This window comes from Leptonotus elevatus, chromosome 15 (genome assembly GCF_054856555.1).
Source record: "Leptonotus elevatus isolate MCC_2025b chromosome 15, RoL_Lele_1.0, whole genome shotgun sequence".
Taxonomy (NCBI): domain Eukaryota; kingdom Metazoa; phylum Chordata; class Actinopteri; order Syngnathiformes; family Syngnathidae; genus Leptonotus; species Leptonotus elevatus.
The window spans coordinates 3,476,621-3,495,826 of NC_141253.1; the positions used below are offsets into that span (position 1 = coordinate 3,476,621).

General features: G+C 42.2%; 3 protein-coding genes across 5 annotated transcripts in view; 1 reads left to right on the forward strand and 2 right to left on the reverse strand.

Annotated features, from left to right (window-relative positions):
• The window catches only part of LOC147161580 (heterogeneous nuclear ribonucleoprotein D0-like), a 7,013-nt gene extending 5,549 nt beyond the window's left edge, over positions 1 to 1,464 (reverse strand). The window contains exons 1-2 of the mRNA XM_086096433.1: positions 999 to 1,464; positions 34 to 202 (exon numbers count right to left, since the gene is read on the reverse strand). Of these exons, the coding sequence (XP_085952559.1) occupies positions 34 to 202; positions 999 to 1,165 (336 nt within the window). The 5' untranslated portion in view covers positions 1,166 to 1,464. The remainder of the gene's footprint in view (positions 1 to 33; positions 203 to 998) is intronic.
• On the forward strand, positions 1,317 to 4,375 carry enoph1 (enolase-phosphatase 1). The gene is made up of 6 exons (XM_086096435.1): positions 1,317 to 1,834; positions 2,400 to 2,501; positions 2,627 to 2,829; positions 2,998 to 3,130; positions 3,503 to 3,626; positions 4,122 to 4,375. The coding sequence occupies exons 1-6, from the start codon at positions 1,751 to 1,753 to the stop codon at positions 4,259 to 4,261; spliced, it is 786 nt and encodes a 261-aa protein (XP_085952561.1). The 5' UTR covers positions 1,317 to 1,750; the 3' UTR covers positions 4,262 to 4,375.
• sec31a (SEC31 homolog A, COPII coat complex component) lies at positions 3,250 to 17,993 on the reverse strand. Of its 3 annotated transcripts, none has more exons than XM_086096429.1 (27): positions 17,705 to 17,993; positions 16,614 to 16,693; positions 16,409 to 16,532; positions 16,139 to 16,337; positions 15,972 to 16,067; positions 15,719 to 15,859; positions 15,486 to 15,628; positions 14,672 to 14,771; positions 14,424 to 14,585; positions 14,138 to 14,290; positions 13,759 to 13,983; positions 13,584 to 13,658; positions 12,345 to 12,593; positions 12,036 to 12,129; positions 11,157 to 11,335; positions 10,841 to 10,967; positions 10,563 to 10,708; positions 10,269 to 10,445; positions 9,141 to 9,344; positions 8,959 to 9,063; positions 8,636 to 8,735; positions 8,194 to 8,433; positions 6,762 to 6,817; positions 6,474 to 6,686; positions 6,286 to 6,405; positions 5,925 to 5,996; positions 3,250 to 5,765 (listed from the first exon to the last, which is right to left on the reverse strand). In XM_086096429.1, exons 2-27 carry the CDS (start codon positions 16,690 to 16,692, stop codon positions 5,586 to 5,588), a joined length of 3,759 nt encoding a protein of 1,252 aa, XP_085952555.1. In that variant the 5' UTR covers position 16,693; positions 17,705 to 17,993; the 3' UTR covers positions 3,250 to 5,585. The 3 variants fall into 3 exon arrangements, with proteins under 3 accessions (XP_085952555.1, XP_085952554.1, XP_085952556.1); XM_086096428.1 differs by having other exon boundaries at positions 8,149 to 8,433; XM_086096430.1 differs by lacking the exon at positions 8,194 to 8,433.
• Between the last annotated feature and the right edge of the window lie 1,213 nt (positions 17,994 to 19,206).

Here is a 19,206-nt window from a genome sequence, read left to right on the forward strand (position 1 = left end):
TACCAAATAAATGCTCAAATTGCTTTTGTTTACCTTGTCAACACTTGCGGCGTCCTTGAAGAGCACAAAGCCAAATCCCCTGGAGCGGCCGGTCATAGGGTCCAGTTTCAGAGTGCAGTCGATAACGTCCCCAAACTTGGTGAAGTAGTCTTTCAGGTCCTTCTTGGTCGTGTCCCAGCTGAGACCGCCGACAAACACCTTCCTATTGAAAACATGATGATTATGATGATACGGCTTTCATTCATTCACAGGCCAAATCAGTGGGTAGGTACGCAACCAAGCAAAAGTGCTGCATTTACAGCAATAATTATTTTAAATCTAATGGGGCAAAAATAGCCATTCCATAGCACTCTCCAAACCCTCCCACACACTTTACACTAATTTAAACATTAAAAACACACTAATTGTTCTTAGTGCCAGTTCTCATTCTCTCGCTGTCAAGTAAAGGAACTAACATCACCTTGAAGAGATGAAAAGTAGAAGTGTGCTTGCTGTAAAATGGATGGTCTCGTTCTATGCTAACATAAAATGACTAACGCCATAAAAAGGCTAAAGAAAGTTAGTATAAATGTTAGACAAATTGTTAATCTTGAAACAATTGCTACTTTCACATACTGAGCAGAAAAATGCTGAGAAGTTATAACTACTGTTACTTGTGCATAATTGGGGACCTTCTCTGCCTCTTCTTGCTGTTAATTACACTGTATAACTCCCAGTAGACCTCAGTGCTACACTACACAGAAGTCATACAACTCTAAATCCGGACTTGCCTGTATTTTGTTAAAACCTGAAAATAAATGGGGGGAAAAAACAATTTCTTCAAATCCGCGATATAGAGGGGGTCGCCGAAGAGGTACAGTAAAGTGGGCGGGTGGGTCTGGAACGTTGATCAGGTTTACGGTTAAGTACGGTATTTTTGTGACCCTATTTGACTAACAACAGGCACACACAGCTTGAATTTGACTAGTTTGTCATTGAAACACATTAAAACTTTTCACCCTTCGTCCTCTTCATTTTTACTGGCGTCGATCCTCGCCCCTTCGGCCTCTCCCCCAGCCAGGCCTCCGTCGCCCGCCGCCGTCATGGGGTCGTCACTGTACGCCTCGCCGTCCTCCTCCATCCTCATGATGCCCACGTCTTCACTGAACTCGCAGTCGTCCGACATGTTTGTTTCTCTTTTCTCTCTTTCCGTATTTTACCTTATTTGTAGCTGGCGTAGCGTCAGTGAGGAGAAGCTAAGCTAAGCTAGCTACAATTCTTGGCGCTCACCGCGAGACGAGTTGGAGAGTTAGCCTCACAAATCGGAGCCTATGCTTCACTTTGACCGCGGGTTAAACTAAATATTTGTCGAATTGGTTATAACTGGTAATGTTTGTCATTTATTTACTTGGCAGACGTTCTCCCTCTTTGCCTACGTCTTCTTCGCTCGAGCGGCGCTTGCTTGGCTCGGTGACGAAACATGATACACCGCAGCGCCACCTGCAGGGTTGGAGGGCGCACTATATCGTCGCCGAACGTGGACCTCCTGCTCGAGTCGACGTTTAGCTGGAAAAACAACATGCTAGTTATGCTAACGGATTAAATAAAAAACACCCTGGAGTAAAAAAAAAAAAGAAAAGAAAGCTTTTAGTTAATTTCCAATTATATTCGCGAGCTTTGGAATACCGGTGAGCGTCACATACACACCGAGCTACCGGCCGGCCAAAGCTAATTAGGCTAACGTTAGCTAAGCAGGGAAAAATCATTAATAATGGCCTCTGTGGCGATTCCTGCTCGCACCACTGCTCTTTTGCTGGATATAGAGGGCACAACCACTCCAATCACCTTTGTAAAGGTAGGTTTTGTTGGAAAAAGAGCGAGCCAGCTAAATGGTGCGCTTGCACCTCAGTAACCCGAAGAAGGTTTTGGTTTTCACGAGGAGTTCAATGACCTACATTGGGGAAACCAAGCAACTCTTGAACATAACATAGATCTGTTCAACTCATTTGCATCTCAAAAAGATGGGTAATTCCGTTGATAATGATCACCACCAAAGGTTCTCATTGTGTTGGGGGCACAACAAGCAGTTTGCCACCAGCCATAACAACCACCGTATCGTGACCACCAACCATGAAATGTGTTCATCAAACAAGAAGAGACTTAGTAGCCTTGATTCAACTGATCCAGGTTATAATCTGCATTGTGTCGTAGGTGTCAGAAATGAGCTAAATCGGGCACATTACAGCGTGGCAAATACGGAGTTGAGATGTTAAGGTTTTGACAGGCTCACAAGATTTAGTTCTCTGGCTCAATCTGGTTCACCTAGTGCTGGAGTTGGCTGACTCACCGGCAGTTCTCGGACTCGAGTTACCGGGCTTATTGGTTCACCGACTCATAACCATTCTCGCTGTTTACTGCAGGATATTCTGTTTCCATACATACGAGAGCATCTTGAAGACTACCTATCAGCTCACTGGGAGGAAGACGAGTGCAAGCAGGATGTTCATCTTCTGAAAAAACAGGTCATTAAACACATTATGCTATCAAATGAGTAAAAGATTACCTGTGACGACACGAAGAGAGTAAAATCCAGTAATCGTTTTTAACATAACACGCATAACAATATCCCCAATTGACCCTGTACTAGATCGAAGAGGACATGAGGCAGAACCGGGCGTGTCCCGTCCACGCTGTGGACCAGACGGTGCACACGGACGAAGAGAAGGCCATCCGGGAGGTGGTGGAAGATGTGCTGTGGCAGATGGCCGCCGACCGCAAGTCCACGGCGCTCAAGCGGCTCCAGGGTCACATGTGGCGAGTGGCGTACGCGTCGGGCACAATCAAAGGCGAGTAAGTGGACTCCTCAAATCATCAGCGACTGACTTTTTTCGATATGAAGCTCTTCAACTCACTTGAATATCAGATGATAAGACTCCAAAAAGCCGCCTTTTCATATTTGTTGTTTGTAACTATCTTAAAAATCTCGATTGATGCAAACGCCGGTGCATTCGCACACAGGATCTACCAGGACGTGACGCCGTCCATCCGAAGGTGGCGAGGGCACGGCCTCAAGGTCTTCATCTACTCATCGGGCAGCGTGGAAGCCCAAAAACTTCTCTTCACACACTCCGTAGAGGGTGACGTTTTAGACGTGAGTATTCTCTCCGTCATTAGACTTCTTTGCTCGGTGGAGTTGTAGAAAATTCAGCCCTTGAAGTCTTGTTTCATGTCCTGTAGTAAAATGGAATCATGAGTGGACCCAGAAAAGTCTCAACAGCCAATGCCTGAAAAGACACAGGAAGTCAGACATTTTTATTTGAAGTGGACATTTTTCGGTCATTTCGGCTATTTCCAGCTGTCCTTCCAAGACAAACTTTGTTCGACTGTCAACACATTTTAAACTCATTGTAGACAAATGAAAATGATGAGTTTCTGTCAAATTCTAATATTCACACAGCTTTAATTCAAACATTCTATGGCGTGTTATAGTGACTGATGTTTTCTCCTTCCCCCCCTCCCCCAGTTGTTCGATGGTCACTTCGACACGGCTGTCGGCGCCAAAGTGGACGCCAAAAGTTACGAAAGAATCGCTGAGAGGATCGGCTGTCCGCCAGAGGAAATCACCTTTCTGACGGACGTCACACGAGGTTGTCACCTTTTTATTCTTCCTTCTGTAATTGTTTTTAACAATCCAACTAGTTGTGTTTATTTTGTTGGGGGGGGGGGGGGGAGCAGCATTCTTTAATAGTAATTTGCAGACATCATTCAGGAAAAAAGGAAGTATTTACTTGAGATGAGGCATTTTTTCAGTGGAACGAGATATTTGATGATTTGGGACGTGGCATCTAGCAGAGTTGAGCGTAAGAGAACAAAATTGCATATGGCATCAGTTAGAGCCGAGGTCAATTGAGGAAACTGCAAATGCATTCTATAACTTCATAAAGCTCTTTGAGGCAAGGAGTTTATCCGAGCAGCGCCCAGCAATTTTAACAATCCGGTAGACTCATTTAATTTACTCGGGGGTCTTATTTTAAACTCAAATCATAAATGTCGGCTTTACAGATGCCATGTGTAGTCGTATATATATATAAAAATAAAAAAAAACAGTTCAGGTAAATGTTACCACCAGCGTGTGATTGCAGAGGCCAAAGCGGCGGAGGACGCCGGCGTCAACACTGTGGTGGTTGTGCGGCCAGGAAACAGCGAACTGACGGAAGAGGAAGCAGCGCACTACCACGTCATCACGTCCTTCGGCCAACTGGAAGTGACGGGCAGAGCTTAACGGAGGCTCCAGGAAAACCTCACGTTAACTTTATAAGGCCTCAACCTCAATGTTGTGTTCATGTCATTTGTCCCCAATGAAGTCTTATTTACAGTAAAAGTGCCATCCTAGTGACTTTGTTCCTATTGATTATTAGATTACACACATCTATTCCTAACGAAGAGTCCGGTGAGCGTGTGAATAAACGCAGAGTCTTGCGCTAAAGCTTCGTCATACAGCGCACACAGAAAGTATAAACTTTACTTATTCCATGTTATAGAGAATTTATAGATTTTTTCTTTACTCAAAAACTAAGTTGAGCATGATTTTATTATATTTTGAAATATTCGGAATGGCGTTATTGTCACTGTATAACAAGTTGCAACTAAATTGAATACAGTTACAACCCGTCAAAGAGACAAAAAAGACCAACAGAGGGAGACAGAAATGGAAGCCCAACGGGTTGCCCAAAACGGCACCCGGGTTCTCAAGAGGAGTAAAAGGAAAAACATAGGGATGCTTCGAGGGCGGAGCGCAGTATTGAAAAATACGGCTAGGGAAATTAATTACATTTTTTTTTTTTACTAATAATAACAATAATTACTTTTTTTGGGGTGAGTTTTGCAAATTTAACAAATAAAAACAATGAAGCACTGAATACTTTCTGGTTGCGCTACAGCCTTATAACAAAATGGGTCAAATTATTCTTTTCTGTCAAAATTCCACACACAAAACCCCATAATGCAAACTTGGAACAAGTTTTTGGTATAATTTTGTAGATTTAAAAAAAAAAAGAAGGGAATTTTACTTCAAATATGGGAAAAAGTGATATTTTACAGATGCACTGAAATTGAATAGAATCATGTTACATTTATTTTTAATAAAACAAAAAAACATGTCATTATGGGATTTGTGTGTGCATAATAATACAAAGAACAATAAAGGGCACACAAAAAAATGAAGCGCTGAGATTATGTTCTTGGATGTACTGTACACTGAGTTTGCATTGCCGTGCTAAAACTTGGCCCAATAAGGCGCAGGTGAAAGACAAAAACAAAACAAAACGCATAAACCCTGTGCTATGAACTGCTCCAAAAACTTATTTCAAGCCATAATGCCGACATAGGAGGGAAAAAAAACGCACATTAATAAAAAATCAGCCTATTTCTATTCATTCAGACGCACAGAATGTTCTTTTTTTTTTCTCCTTGGCATTCTCCGCCATTGAAAACAATCCATTCGGATTGTATCGCTTCATATAAAGTCGATTTAAAAGCAATCAGCATGATTGGTAGTGGAAATAAAAAAAAAGCCCTTGATTGGCGGCCCTCGGTACCAGGTGGGCTCACACGCCCATCTTATTGGCCTGCGTCAGCACCACCTTGAGGACGGGCATGAACGCCGACGTCTCGCTGAAGTTGCTGCTGCTAACGATGTGCGTATGGATGCCCAGACCCTCGGCGTAGGCGCGTGCCTCGATGCTGCGCGCCATGTTGTGCAGACCCCCCACGATGGCGGGAGAAAGCTGCGGGAAAAGGAGAGAGCGCAAGGAGGGGTTGAGAAGTCACCAATCATGATGTTTGAACAGTTTAATCCTTTGCTTTCTATTTGATTATAATTGTATGGTTTTATAAAGTATAATATTGAGTGCTTTATTTTGCCAGGAAACGACGAGCGCACTCACCGTCTGTTCCCGCAGTTTGTCGTAGAGCGCCTCCAGCCGCTTGTTGGCATCATCCAGCTTCCTCCGAGTTTGCTGGAACAGTACAAAAAAAACGAGTGTTAGCTGCCTAAAGCTAATTTGAACAGAGTACAGCGTTTTACCTGCATACAAAATTTGGAGGCAAATGCCTACGCGCCTAATTTCAGGCCACCTCCAGCTCTTAAACTGATATCATAAATTGTTACCCACTTCCAATTTGAGAGAGTAAAAACCTTGAGTATGTAAAATATGTGCTGTGGTTGTGCTTACTGGCTTAACATGTAAAATAAGAGGTTGAGAAGCACAGAGCTCAAAGCGGCGGCGGCGGCCTCTCCTCACTGACCGGGTCGGTAGCAACAGCCAAGCATTTCTGGACCAGGCCCTCAAAGGTGGTCTTGAGGACCAGGTGCTCCTCTGGGATGGGCTTCTTGGCGATCTTCTCAGCGGGGGTTGACTGAGCGGGCTGGAAATAGTTTGTCGTCAGTTTTTTCACCATAAAATAATAATAATAATAATAATAAGGATACCCACCTGTATGGCATCCCCTGTGGGGCCCCCGGGCGCTCCTTCAGTGGGTATGCTTGGGTTGAGTGTCTGTGGCGGGATTTGCTGGAACCCACCGTGAGGACCCGGAACAGAGCCCTGCGGCGCTCCAGAGGCTACTGGCTGGACATGAGGGTCCGCGCCCAGAGGACCCATGATGGGAGCGGTAATCGGGGCGGGCGGGGTGTAGTGCTCCGGGATCTATGAGAAATTGAAGGGAATTTGTATGTATAATAATAGAGGGACGTAGAGTGGATTTGTAGAAAAGGGAGTCACCTTCTTCTTGGACGGTCCGCTCAGAGCTGGCGGGTCGTTCCAACCATTCTGAGGCCCTACACGCGCAAATATAATAGAATCGTCCAGAAGCATGTCAACATATTTGTTTTCAAGTCAGCAATCATTATTTAATTGGTCATCAAATTATAGCCCATTAGTCCTTTGTTATTATTTGTTAACTAAGTTATTGGTAATAAACAACAGCAAGAAAGACGGGAAGAGATTCAGTAATTTAGTCCATGCATAAATTGGTGGAGATGAAAAAGAACACAGATTGCAGAGCCGTTTATTTACACAACTCAACAGAGTAGCAGACATCTATTAGGGCAGGGGTCAGCAACCTTTACTGTCAAAAGAGCCATTTTAGGCCAAATAAATAACACAAAATCTGTCTAGAGCCGCAAACCCTTTAAACATTGTGATGAACGAAACTGTGTGTTAGAGTAGAGCTAATTAGAGCTGCACCATAACACAAAAATAGGCAGCATCCAGTACTTTGAGAAGTTTACCTTTCGTCTTTGTATTTATTTATGGTATTTATTTTTGTAATTTTTCATACTTCGTTTTTCATACATTTTTAAATTTTCTGTCAAATTTCTGACATTTTTGGCAAATATATGGACATTTGGTCATTTTCTGCCTCCCTTCTTTCTTTTTTTGGACATTTGATGGCTTTTAATTTAAATTTTTTTATTTTTTCTGCCTTTTTTTGCTAGCAATTTTCTGCCATTGTTTTTGCAATTTTTGTGACATTTTATGGTAATTTGGGGGATTTATTTTGTTTTTGAACATTTCAGTTATTTTTTAAATGTTTTCTGACTTTTGGCAAAATATTTTATGGTAATTTTCTGCTTTTCTTTTCTTTTTGGACATTTTCTTTTCTGCCTTTTTTTAAAGTAAATTCTCTGACATTTTTGACAATTTCATGAACATTTCACAAGTTTCTGCTTTCCCTCCATTTTTATATAATTAAAAAAAACGTTGTTTTTTTAAATCTACCTTTCGTGTCTCTTTTTCTGACAATTTAGTAATTTAGACTGTGACATTTCTTTGAATATATATTTTTTTAAACCTGACTCATTACTTCATTTGAAGAATATTTTATCTAAAAAATAAAAACAAATATTTTAAATGTTTAAAATTTCGACAAATTTTCTCAGAGATCCACAGGGAGCCACAGGAAAAGAGCCTCATGTGGCTCTAGAGCCGCAGGTTGTAGACCCCTGTATTAGGGGTAAGTAGATTTAGATTTTTAGTGCAGTTGGTGAATTAGTAATAAATTAATTGAAATCAAAGGTGATTGTTTTAGGTTATTACAAAAAGTAACAGCAAGTGACACACAGGAAAAGTGAGAATGATTAAGTGGTGTTGTGGGGGTCTCTCGCACCTGTTCCCTGAGGGTCGAGGGTCTGCTCGAGCTCAAACTTTGTACCTGAGAGTCCGCCAGGTGGTGGCGGCGGCACATAGGACCCAGGAGAGCCTGGAACGCCATGCTGGAAAGACGCTCCGGAAGAGGAGGAAGACGAGGAGGTGGGAAATGGAGGAAGAGAGGAAGAGGAGGAGTTTGGCAGGCACTGGGCGATGAAGCCGGGTGGCTGAGGAGGGTAAGGGGGCTCAGAGTAGTGAAGAGGCTGATAGGCTCCAGGCGGGAATTGCTGAACCTGGGGCTGGGCTGACATTCAACAGATGCTGTTAGCGGGGGAAAAAAATCCAGGAAGAAGTCACAGACACATGCTGAGATGTCAAACATTCCCACCATGGAATGTTTGCCAGTTTAAAGGAAACAAACCAGCTTTGCATCTTCATTCCTTGCTACTTTTTAAACCGGAAAATGACTATTTCTTGTCGTCCGGGTATTCTAAATAAAGACTTACGCTGGTATTGCTGGGAGTACATGAAGGCGGCGCCGGTGGAGGCTGCAGGGGCCGAGGCAGGCGGCGGCATTCCGTAACCAGGCTTTGGCGCTTCTGCCAGCTGGGAAATTGATAGGAAATTTCCGTTAAACTACAGGGTTAGCATTGAATGGTTTAGGAGTTGGGAAATACAGGGTAAGAATATTAGGGTTTGTGAATAGAGTTTTAAGGTTGGTGTTAAGGATCTGAAGGAAAAAAAAATGACCTGGATGATTGATAATATCCACAAGGGTTTAAATGAGGTTAGGTTTTGGGGAAGGGGTTAGCGGGAACATATGGTGTACCTGCTGCTGCACGGAGGAAGGACCCATTTGCAGAGGAGGCGTGACGTTGGGCAGGGCTGTCGGCGTCTGGTTACTCCACGAGGTGACAGTGGAGGCAGACCTCACCTGAAGCACACACATTTTTTCCCCCAATTAATAATCTAGAATTGGGTCAAGAATCCTGGATCCATGGCGGAACACACAGGTTGGTAATACTGCTGCTGGGCTGGGACGGAGGCAGGGGTCTGTGCCGGTACGAGTGCTACGGGGGCGGCAGGCTGGACCGGGGTGAAGGCGTGGCGCGGCTGTTGGGTGGAGTGCTGAGGCTGGGCTCTCAGGGTCTGGACTGGACCTGCCTGCTGACCAAGAGCCCGACTGAGGCGTTCGCGAAGTTGCTGTACGGCCACCTGATGGGTGAATAAACAGGCGGATGTGTTAGCATAGCATTTAGCAGAGCATCAGTTAACTTGGCATTTCGTCCAACATGGTTGACTCAACTAAAGAGACAAAATAAAAAGTAATTTTGTAAAAACAAGTTAGAAAGTATAATTGTGCTATAAATTCTGTATGAAAAACAATCACACAAAAAAAGAGCTAGCTTGTTAGCAATCATTGCATACGCAGCGCTAGTATTTTGAGCTAGGGCTAGTAAAAGATAATTCCTTAATCATTACCCTCAATTTTTGGCTCAAGAGTCCATATGAAAGGTGACTGTGTCACAAATGTAAATAAGTAAGTAAGCATTTTTTTTAAATTAAATATACTGTATATAAAAAAAAAAAACAGGTAGGCTATCTTGTTAGCTAGCTCTCTGAACAGTGGCTAGTAAAAGTAAAAGCAAATCTCGTGCTATAATTTGGCTAAAGAATTCATATAAAATTTAATTTGGTGTCATGGATATAGAAACACAAGTTGGGTGTTGTTTATAACTGTTAATTGAATTCTACCAAAAAATGTTAGCTCAGGGAGATTAGCTTGTGAGCTTTCTGTGCTCTAGGCTAGCAAAGCAACTTAAATGTCAAAACAGAACATATATAATTGTCAAATTTTACCAAAAATAACTCTCTCAGCCAGGCTAGGTTGTTTGCAAGCATTTATGCAAGCAATCTTTCTCACCTGTGGCTAGTAAAAGCGTATCTCCTCAGTTTGCTTTAAGTTTAAATTGTGTCTAACATGATTGACTCAAATAAAGAGAGCGATATGTGCTTTTAATTCTACATAAATAAACAAAAAACAATAGTTCAGGGAGGCAATTATTAGCTCATGCTAGCTACCTGAGCTGTGGCTAGAAAAACCTAACCGTCGTTCCATGCGCTGAGCTGCAAGCTCACCTGTCCACTGCCATTGGGCAGGTAGCTGATGGCTGTGGACAGGCTGCCCTGCGAGGCCAAAAGGCTGGCGTAGCGTCCCATCTCCTCAGCCAGCAGGATGCCTACGTTGGCGTCGGGACCCGAGCGTTGCATCTGCTCCACAGCACGCTGAAGCACTGCCACTTTCTCTATCAAGTCCTGAGTGGAGGAAAGGGAAAAAAAAATACTTAAAAAGGTAGATGTACCAGTACTCAATTTGCATACACGCATGAAGGAAAAATCTGGCTATGCATAATAAAAATCTCCCCAGCGCACCTGCAGGGATAGTGGACAGTGTCGCTGACCGTCTGCGTTCCAGCAAGCCACCAGTTTGTCCACGTTGCCGGCGCAGATGTAGCACAGACAGGCGTGAGCTCGCAGAGACGCCTCGCCCGACGCCTGCAGACGGACGCCTAAGAGGTCTGACAGACAACAGCAGCAGCAAGAGTGAGTCAAGGAGAGGAGGCAGGCCCGCGGGCGCAGGCGTATCCCTAACATTTTGTGAGTTGTGTACGATGTCTATGAGGCAACGGCAAATTCGCGACTATAATTACCGCACAGCGACGAGAACTCGTCGGGTTTGGCGTAGGTCATGACGGCCGCCAGCGCCTCCTTCCAGTTGTGCAGGTCGCATGTGGCCAGGACGTTGCGCCAGTCTTTGGTCACCACGGCGCTGATTAGCTACCGGACAGGGGGGAAAAAAAACAAATACAGTATTAGTAATAATGATTTAAAAAAAATCCACAATATAATACAACAACACTTGTACCAAACATAGTCAAGGACAATAAATGCATATCAAAATTTACATTGAAATTGCTTGTTTTGGCCAGCTACCTCTTCCTCAATTAAGAAAACCCCTGAGCTTACCTTGGTGATCTTGCCACGCGTTTTGCGGAAATACTTCCTCTGGGTCTTCTCCAGGAGGTCTGCGCCACCGGCAATGGCGAGAATGATGCTGTCGGCCATGCGGTCTTCGTGGAGACAGAGCTCCACGGCCGCCTCAAAGTCGCCCGATAGCAGGGCCTGCGTGATCAGGCCGTCCATGTCTGCGGGGTGGGGGTGGGCGAAATACACTAGATTTTATCGTCAGCGTTATAGAAACAATGAACAGCAGTGAAAATGAGTAATGAAAATCTATTTTTAAAATAATAATAATAATTTCAAAAAATAATTACAAACAAAAATGTAAATCAAATATGTAAAAAAAACAAAAAAAAAACATTATAAACACAAATAAAAAATAATAATAAAAAAATTATATATATATACTTATAAAAAATACAATAAAATCTGCTCTTAGCTGCAGAAACAATAAAAAGTATTAAAAACAAATAACTAAAAACAGAAAACAATGACAATGAAGATGGTTTCAGAAACAATGAAAGCCAATAACAATAAAAATAAATTAATAAAAAATACAATTAAATATATGTTAAATGAACATAATAAAATGAAAATCTAAAAAATAAAAACACCATAGACAGCCCCAGTTGCACAAACAATGAAAAGTAAACATAATTCAACTTGTTTAAAAATACACATCTATTCAACAGGATACAATGGATTACGCTGTCATAGTTTCAGAAACAATAAAAATTGGTCAATATAAATGGAAAATTAGTTACACAAATAATTCAAATCTACAAATAAAAACTAAGAATTAATTATACAATAACAAAACAAAGAAAAAGAAAAAATACAAATAATGATGAAAAAAAACTAACTACACACATGCATCTGGCTTACCTTTAGTGATACTGAAGTCGACTCCCTCTTCAGGGGGCTCGGTGGTGTCCTTGGCCTGGGCGGGAGTCTCAAGCTCCTCGTCCAGCGGCACCTCCTGAAAAAGAGGAAAGGAGCATCTTTACATGACAAAGGAACACCCCCCCCTCCCTTTAAATATTCAGTCGTTCACTCCTTGACATTTTGACCCGAGTCTAGATGATCACTAAAATCCAAACAAAATTGAGGTTGTAAGAGGACATTGCTTGATTTTTGTCCCCTCCTTTCATATTGTCATTAATAATTTTTGAATACCCTGTTGTGAACTGTTACCTCTTCCAAGGAAATCTCCTCCGCCGCCTCCTCCTCCTCCTCCTCCTCCAATTCATCCTGAGGAGCTGCGCTCTGGTCCGGTTCTCCTTCTGTAGTCTCCTGACTCTCTGGTGTGGCGCCCATGTTCATGTTTGCGGTGGCAATCATGTCAAACGCTGCCTCCGGATTGTCAAGCGGCGGCGGAGCCATCACTGTGGCGGGGTCCACCATCGGAGCATTAGCGGGTTTTCCCTCCAGCGCCGCATGTATCTGCCGACACGGTTATTTATTAACACTCCCCCTTGTGGTGCTTAAGTGTATCTAACTACAGTGTTCCCCTCTGTTTTTATGGGGGTTTTATACTCTACAGATAAGTCTGGAATTGAGAGTTGCTTGAAGGTTCCCATGCTAATTTTCGTTAGCCCATCTGTTAGCATTAAGATAACATTAAATGGATAAATGTGGTGTGAATAAACATTTTGGTGTTTAAATATACAATATTTGTATGTGTTTAACCCATTTAGGTGACCGCACTTCTCCCTTTAAACCCGGAAAAGCGGATATGTCATTTTGTTGTGTTTTGACCAATTCTTGGTCTCTTAGCCGATGAAATTGCATCTGAATATGCACGATTGGGTGACGTGGGCCTTATAGCATGTCCTGGAATTTTATTCGAGCGTTCATGGTTGTCGCGGATTCACAGGAGTTATTAAATAAATGACGCGATTGACGACGGCGCGGGAGGAATTCGAATCAGTGTAACGAGTCGACATACTGTTAAGAAATATGTTTGTAGACAATAAGGATGTTGAAAGTTTTGACGGTTTTGTAACGGAATGGACGACGAATAATTACCCCGATCCCCCGAGGTTAATATTACAACTGCGCTCCAGTGTTGAAGGTAAATATATTTGGAGTTATACACACACAGATCGGACATTTGTTTGTTGATTTAAAAAAAAAATATATATATATTGAAGGTTTATAATAATAAACTTAGGTTTGTGTGAACGCCGTAGGTGAAACCTCTAGAATGTTTTTCTGCTTCAGGAGCTGAGATATCAATTATTTTTTAATATTGTTGAATTTCCAGGAAAACTCAAAAGTCACCCATAGGTTTTAGAGGCATGTTTTGTCAGCCGCTTTAGGCCTTAATGGGTTAAAGTGCGTGAGAGGTAAAGCTAGACTTTTTATTTTTTTATTTTATTTTAAGGGCTGTCTCTATAGCGCAGATTTTCACCTATGGCGGGTGTGTCTTACCTTGGCAGCTAGCTCCTCTTTGTCGTAGCCCAAAAGCTCCAAAAATTTACTGCGGATGTCACTTTCAAAGTTAGCCTGGAAAACACATATCGCAACTTTCCTTTTACATACTGTACTTTATTTAAACATCTGTCTGTGCAGTCACACTCATACAATATTAAAATTGTCCCGTTACCTTGAGGAAAGACCAGACAGTTTTTTCAAATTGGTCCTGAGCCATTTGGATCTTCTCCTGGCAGAATTCCTGGAAGGTGCCTGCGCTCAGTGTAGCCTGAAGCTGCTCTGACCGCGTCAAGAAAGTTGTCTCGGTCACTATCTGGCTGACGTGAACCAGGCGGGGTCCACCAGGCTGCTGTCCGTTTGCCGGACCGTTCTCCAGGGATACTAGCTTTCCGCCAAACTGCAGAACAACAAAAATGTAAGTCTGCGTAGATTCTGAGTCATCCAGGTCCAATGGGCCCTAAGATTGACCCTTGAGGAACACCGCAGGAAAGGAACCCAGACTAACTTAGTTCAGGGTCAACAACCAAAAACATGCATGAATGTTGACTCACGGCAAACGACGCCCCAACAGGCCTGCGGATCCACTTGGGGGGCTTCTTCAGCGGGTTGACACTAGCAGGGGGGGCGGCGGTCTGAGGTAGCTGCAGTGGGGGCAACGTTTGTCCTGTCCCGAAAGGATCCATGTTGCTAAAGGAGTTACTAATCTGTAAAAAGAAAGAAACTGAATGTGGAGTCACCTTTTAGATTTCCCGTTTAGACTTTGTGATCACTTGTGTGATTGTGTGTATTTGGCCTTTCTGACAAGAAAGGTGAAGAACTCCTGAAGGTGTGTCTTACCTGGTCAGCGTGCCTCTGGCTCTGCGCCTGGCTGCTGCCGCCCATGATTGAGTAGACGTCGATGTGTCCGTCGAAGCGGGCGGCCGACAGCACCGCCGGGTTCCTGGGGCACCACTGCACGTCAAAGCACCACTGGCTACCGGCGGGAAGCTCGTACAGCACCTGATTGGTAGAGACGGGTGTGGAGTGGGTGCGACATGGGTCACGAGGAGTAAAAATGTGCGAGGCTGGGAGGGTTACTTGCCTACCTCGCCTGTGTTTGGGTTCCAGCACAGAATCCTGCTGTCCTTGCCGCAGCTGAGGAGCAGCTCGGGATCGGCCACGCTCCAAGCAATGGCGAGGACGCCTCTGCGAAGGGAAAAATTCAATAAAACACAAAAGTCAGCTTTCAGATATGCTTTTTATTTATTTTTGTGCACATTTTTAAGATAGTATGATACTGATTTTTTTTTGGATTTTTTATAAATGAATTTTTTTTTATCAAATATTCGTATTTAAAAATATTTTATTAATTTAATTAACAATGAACAAATAATTAAAATGATCAACCTAAAATTATAAATGTAAATATGTTTTTCTATTTTTAAACTAAATAATAAAATTAAAATGATAAACGTTATCTGCAGAAATATACATTTCCACAATTGTATCACAATTAAGAATGTTAAAATTTAACATAAAGCCAATCATTAATATTTAAACAAGAATAGAGCTTGTTATGAATATTAAAAAACAAATTTTTTTTGTGATGGCAGTAAGTAAATTAGAAACATTTTCTAAAAATATCTGGATTTTTAGAAACTTTCAAATAAATCAATACACAATGTTTTTTTTTAATTAAGTTACACAAAATTATTTTTAAACAATAAAAATTAATACATATAATAAAAAAAAACTATTTATTTTACATGTATATGACTACTGAAAACGAATTCAATGCCAAATAAAAATGTGTAGTTTTTTTTTTTCAAGAATCCAGACATGCAATCCCAGGTAGATTTATATATATATATATTTTGTATTTCACATGGTAGGATTAAGGGGTTTACGGGACACACGCACCTCGTGTGATTCTCCAGAATCTTAAGCGGGGAGGTAGCGAATCGCAAATCCCACATCTGGATGACGGGCATGCGGTCGTCCTCGGACGCCAAGACCAGCTGGGTGGCCACTTCCGGGTTCCACGCCAGCCCGGAGCAATGCATCTACACGCAAAGATCCGTGCTCTTTAACATGCATTTTCTGTTTTATTTGCGGATTTTGTGTGTGTGTGTGTGTGTGTGTGAGCAACGTACTCTGTTGCTGTGGTCGCTGACTTTAAGAATGAGGTCGTTCTTGCGGAGGTCCCATACAGAGGCGCGACCACTCGGGCTGGCGGAGGCCAAGATGTGCTGGACTTGCCTGTTCCATGACACGCAGCCGATGTCTTCCACCGGCTGTTAACACACAAGCACTGAACATTATCATACAGTAGGTAAGAGGAGAAAGGCAGTCTTTATTTGAGGTGAGGCATTTATTTTTAGGCTTTTAAAATATCAACAACCGTACCTGTGTTTTAGGTCCTGGCGTCATAGGGGACTCAAAGTTGTTTATATCCCAGATGTAAATTTCAGACTCGTTCCCGCCAGATGCAAAGAGGTTGGTCTGCACAACGGGGAAGGAAGATGAAGAGTGAGCGAAGCGAGAGGTGCGATCAGAAGGCGGCGTGGATGTACCTGGAAGGGATTGACGTCCAGTCCTCTCACGGGGCCCGTGTGCCGGTCGCTCTCGGCCACGACCGCGTCGCTCTCGCCGGCCATGATCTTTGCGGCGTCATACAGGATGACGTTGCCGTTCTCGCCCCCGGCGATGACCAAGCCGGTCGGTTGACCCTGGTCGTCCTCCCTGCAGGGACCCCAGACCAGCTTGTGGTACCTGGGGGGCAGGTTGAGGTCAATAAAAAGAAAAACAACAACAACAAAATCACGGGGGGGAAAAAAAACTACCTGTGAGATGAAGAGAAGCTGCCACATGACTTCATGTCCAGAGACGGGTCGGATAAGTCCAGCTCAAAGAGCTCCAGGGAGGCATTGGTGCTGAAGGAGGCATCCAGCTGCTGCGCCGACGTGCCTGGACAACAATTCATTCAAGTATTAAATATTAGCATACTTCAAGATCTTGCTGGTAAATGCTGGTCGCTTGTGCTCGCACCTGTTGCCAGGTAGATAGGGTGCTGCTGTGCCGGACTCCAGGTCTGGATGGCGGTACGGTTGATTTCTTTCAGTTTCATCCTAAAAAAAGAACAACACTTTTTTTAAAAAGGCCATTTTGATCCTATTCAATATATCATCCTCTCTACTGAACTCCTGTTTACATTTTTTTAATTGCAATTTAAAAGGGAAGTTCAACTTTCATTCTGATGGGGGTGGGAGAATATTTTGACCCTTGATTGCTCCTAACTAAGATAAATCATTACAAAGTGCACGATGCACCATGACAAAGAGTTGCAGTAAAGTCATAAAACGTGTGAAGCCAGGAAGAGAATGGACTAAATGTAACATACATTTTAATCTAATAAAAAGTAGAAATTTTGTTTTAGCATTTACTTCACATTCATGAAATGTTGAACTACTGTAGTTCTACTAGCTTTTGGTACAGAAATAAATAATGAAAATAAAATTTATTTATTTTTCCATACTGCCAATTATACAAAAAAAGTAGTCACATAAACAATTTAGACCGGGGGTCACAGGAATCAGGTACCCAATGACCTGAGGCATTGTCCGAGACCTTCAAATAGCTCACCAGCGATGGGACGCTGTGACTTTCTAGGGATGTTGTAGAAGTGATTGTTTGAAAGATTTAAAGCTATAGTCTTGCATATTCATATATATCTGTGGATACCATTAATCACCAATAATAACATAATAAGAACATTATCAAAAGTAATATGAGCAAATTTGTTATTTCAAAGCTATGTGTCAAATTGATAACCCCTCGCATTAATTAGTACATAAAAAGGAGCTCCCGGTTTTAAAAAGGTTGGTGACCCCCTTATGTTCTCATGCCAAAAGTAAACTCAACTTAATTGAAGATGCTGAAATTTAATTTTGTCTTCAATTAACCTAAAATAACTTTTGGCACACTCAGACAAATACACAATCACTCTTAACATCCACATCTATGGATGGAGTCTTTCATTAACCTAACATGATTAAAAAAACAGACTCTGAGTGGAATAAAACATTCTGATATTTAAGAATGAGGTTTAGCGGTGAGCTGACAGCTGACCAATGGCTTACCTTGCTTTTCTCTTTGCTCCTGTCACATATACGCGCAGGTACACAATGAATGAAGAGAAAGGAAAAAGCGACAAAGAGCTGTGTTCGCTCCTCTCGTGGTTCTTTTCACAGTGGCGTTAAAACAACTAACACCTCCCCCACCTAGGACAAGACGACAAGACGACAAGGCGGCGGTTCTTCGTAGCTACCGGTACCCGCTGATCTCGCCCTGGACTCGGCTTTCCACGTCCCCACTGGGCTCCATCAACGTGGCACTACGCGTCGGACGGAGGCCTCCACCCACGAAGAAGAACTTCCTCCAGTCGCGAAGAAGAAAACCGGCCACTTCCGCTTTGCGTAGCAGGCTAGCATGTTATTTTGTGATTCATTAATTACGTAAACTATTATCGCGACGTTCACGTAATTTAAAAGCGTTTTAGAAGTACGGAAAATATTTTCAAGCACTAATGTGTTGTTTTGAATTAATGTGGACATTTGGTAATCGGATTAATCGTACTTTCCTATTGTAGTCAGTTTTTTGTAACAAATAAATACTTGACCAGCATAAAAATGCGTAGGGTTTACTCCTAAAAAGTGTATAATATTTTAAGGCACTGTAGCATTATGCATTTCAACATAACACTTAAAAATATATATTTGAACAATACCTAAATTAAAATGGCAAGCAAAAAAATTCCCCAAGTATTTGAAAATAAGTTACATGTAATTTTACATACTTAAATGTATTGATTGTACTGCATAAAAAAAGAAAGTGGAACTGTAACAGTACATATTGTGAACATTTACTAAAAATTCAAAAGTCTTGTCCATGGGTGCCGTTTGTGCAGTATTAATGCCCTACCGTATAATATAATCAAAGATTGCAATAAAAGTTGAACGAAAACACTTTCAAAAATATTTAGTGTGATATGATCACTCACACAAGAGAATGTTTTAGGTCATAGTAGAAGACGATAATTGAGTCAATATCCCATTTATGCTAATGTATTGATCTGAAACTTTAGACTTGGGGCATATGCTTCCACTCAACAAATATTTTTGCTTATTTAAAAAAATCCTCTTGTTTATCTTATCCCAAAAATATGGCTCAATTCAAAACCCAGTTTGGTAATCAACGCCTTCAAGATTGGAAAGTGACTTCCTTCAAGAGCCAAGCAGTTATCGTCAGAGTAAAAGTTAATTTGAACAAAACACAAGACAAAATTGGAGTTCATACATTTCTTTATTTGGTTAATACTTCAACACAGACACACTTACGTGGTCGCTTCAGGACAACTCTGTAAGAACATAAAGTGCAAACCAAGTGATTAAAAATTGCGACTTTACAACCCCCTCCAAATACTTTCAGTTAAATGCCCCAAACCCTCATTACATCGTGTATAATCTTCCCCAGACTTGCGAATGGGTCAGATGGGCAGTGATTGTTATAATCATTGGGATGGCTATTAAGTCGCATCAATTATAAAATAGTACGTACTTACTTTTCTGGTCTACTCAGTTGC

Excerpts from the sequence above, each read along its gene's own strand:
- enoph1 (XM_086096435.1), top strand. The coding sequence starts at position 1,751 with ATGGCCTCTGTGGCGATTCCTGCTCGCACCACTGCTCTTTTGCTGGAT. Across the intron at positions 1,835-2,399 it reads CTCCAATCACCTTTGTAAAG|GATATTCTGTTTCCATACAT; the intron begins GTAGGTTTTGTT and ends TGTTTACTGCAG. Across the intron at positions 3,627-4,121 it reads TCTGACGGACGTCACACGAG|AGGCCAAAGCGGCGGAGGAC; the intron begins GTTGTCACCTTT and ends GTGTGATTGCAG.
- sec31a (XM_086096428.1), bottom strand. The coding sequence starts at position 16,692 with ATGAAACTGAAAGAAATCAACCGTACCGCCATCCAGACCTGGAGTCCG. Across the intron at positions 13,659-13,758 it reads CTGTCTGGTCTTTCCTCAAG|GCTAACTTTGAAAGTGACAT; the intron begins GTAACGGGACAA and ends TGTGTTTTCCAG. Across the intron at positions 6,406-6,473 it reads CCACAGGGGATGCCATACAG|CCCGCTCAGTCAACCCCCGC; the intron begins GTGGGTATCCTT and ends AACTATTTCCAG.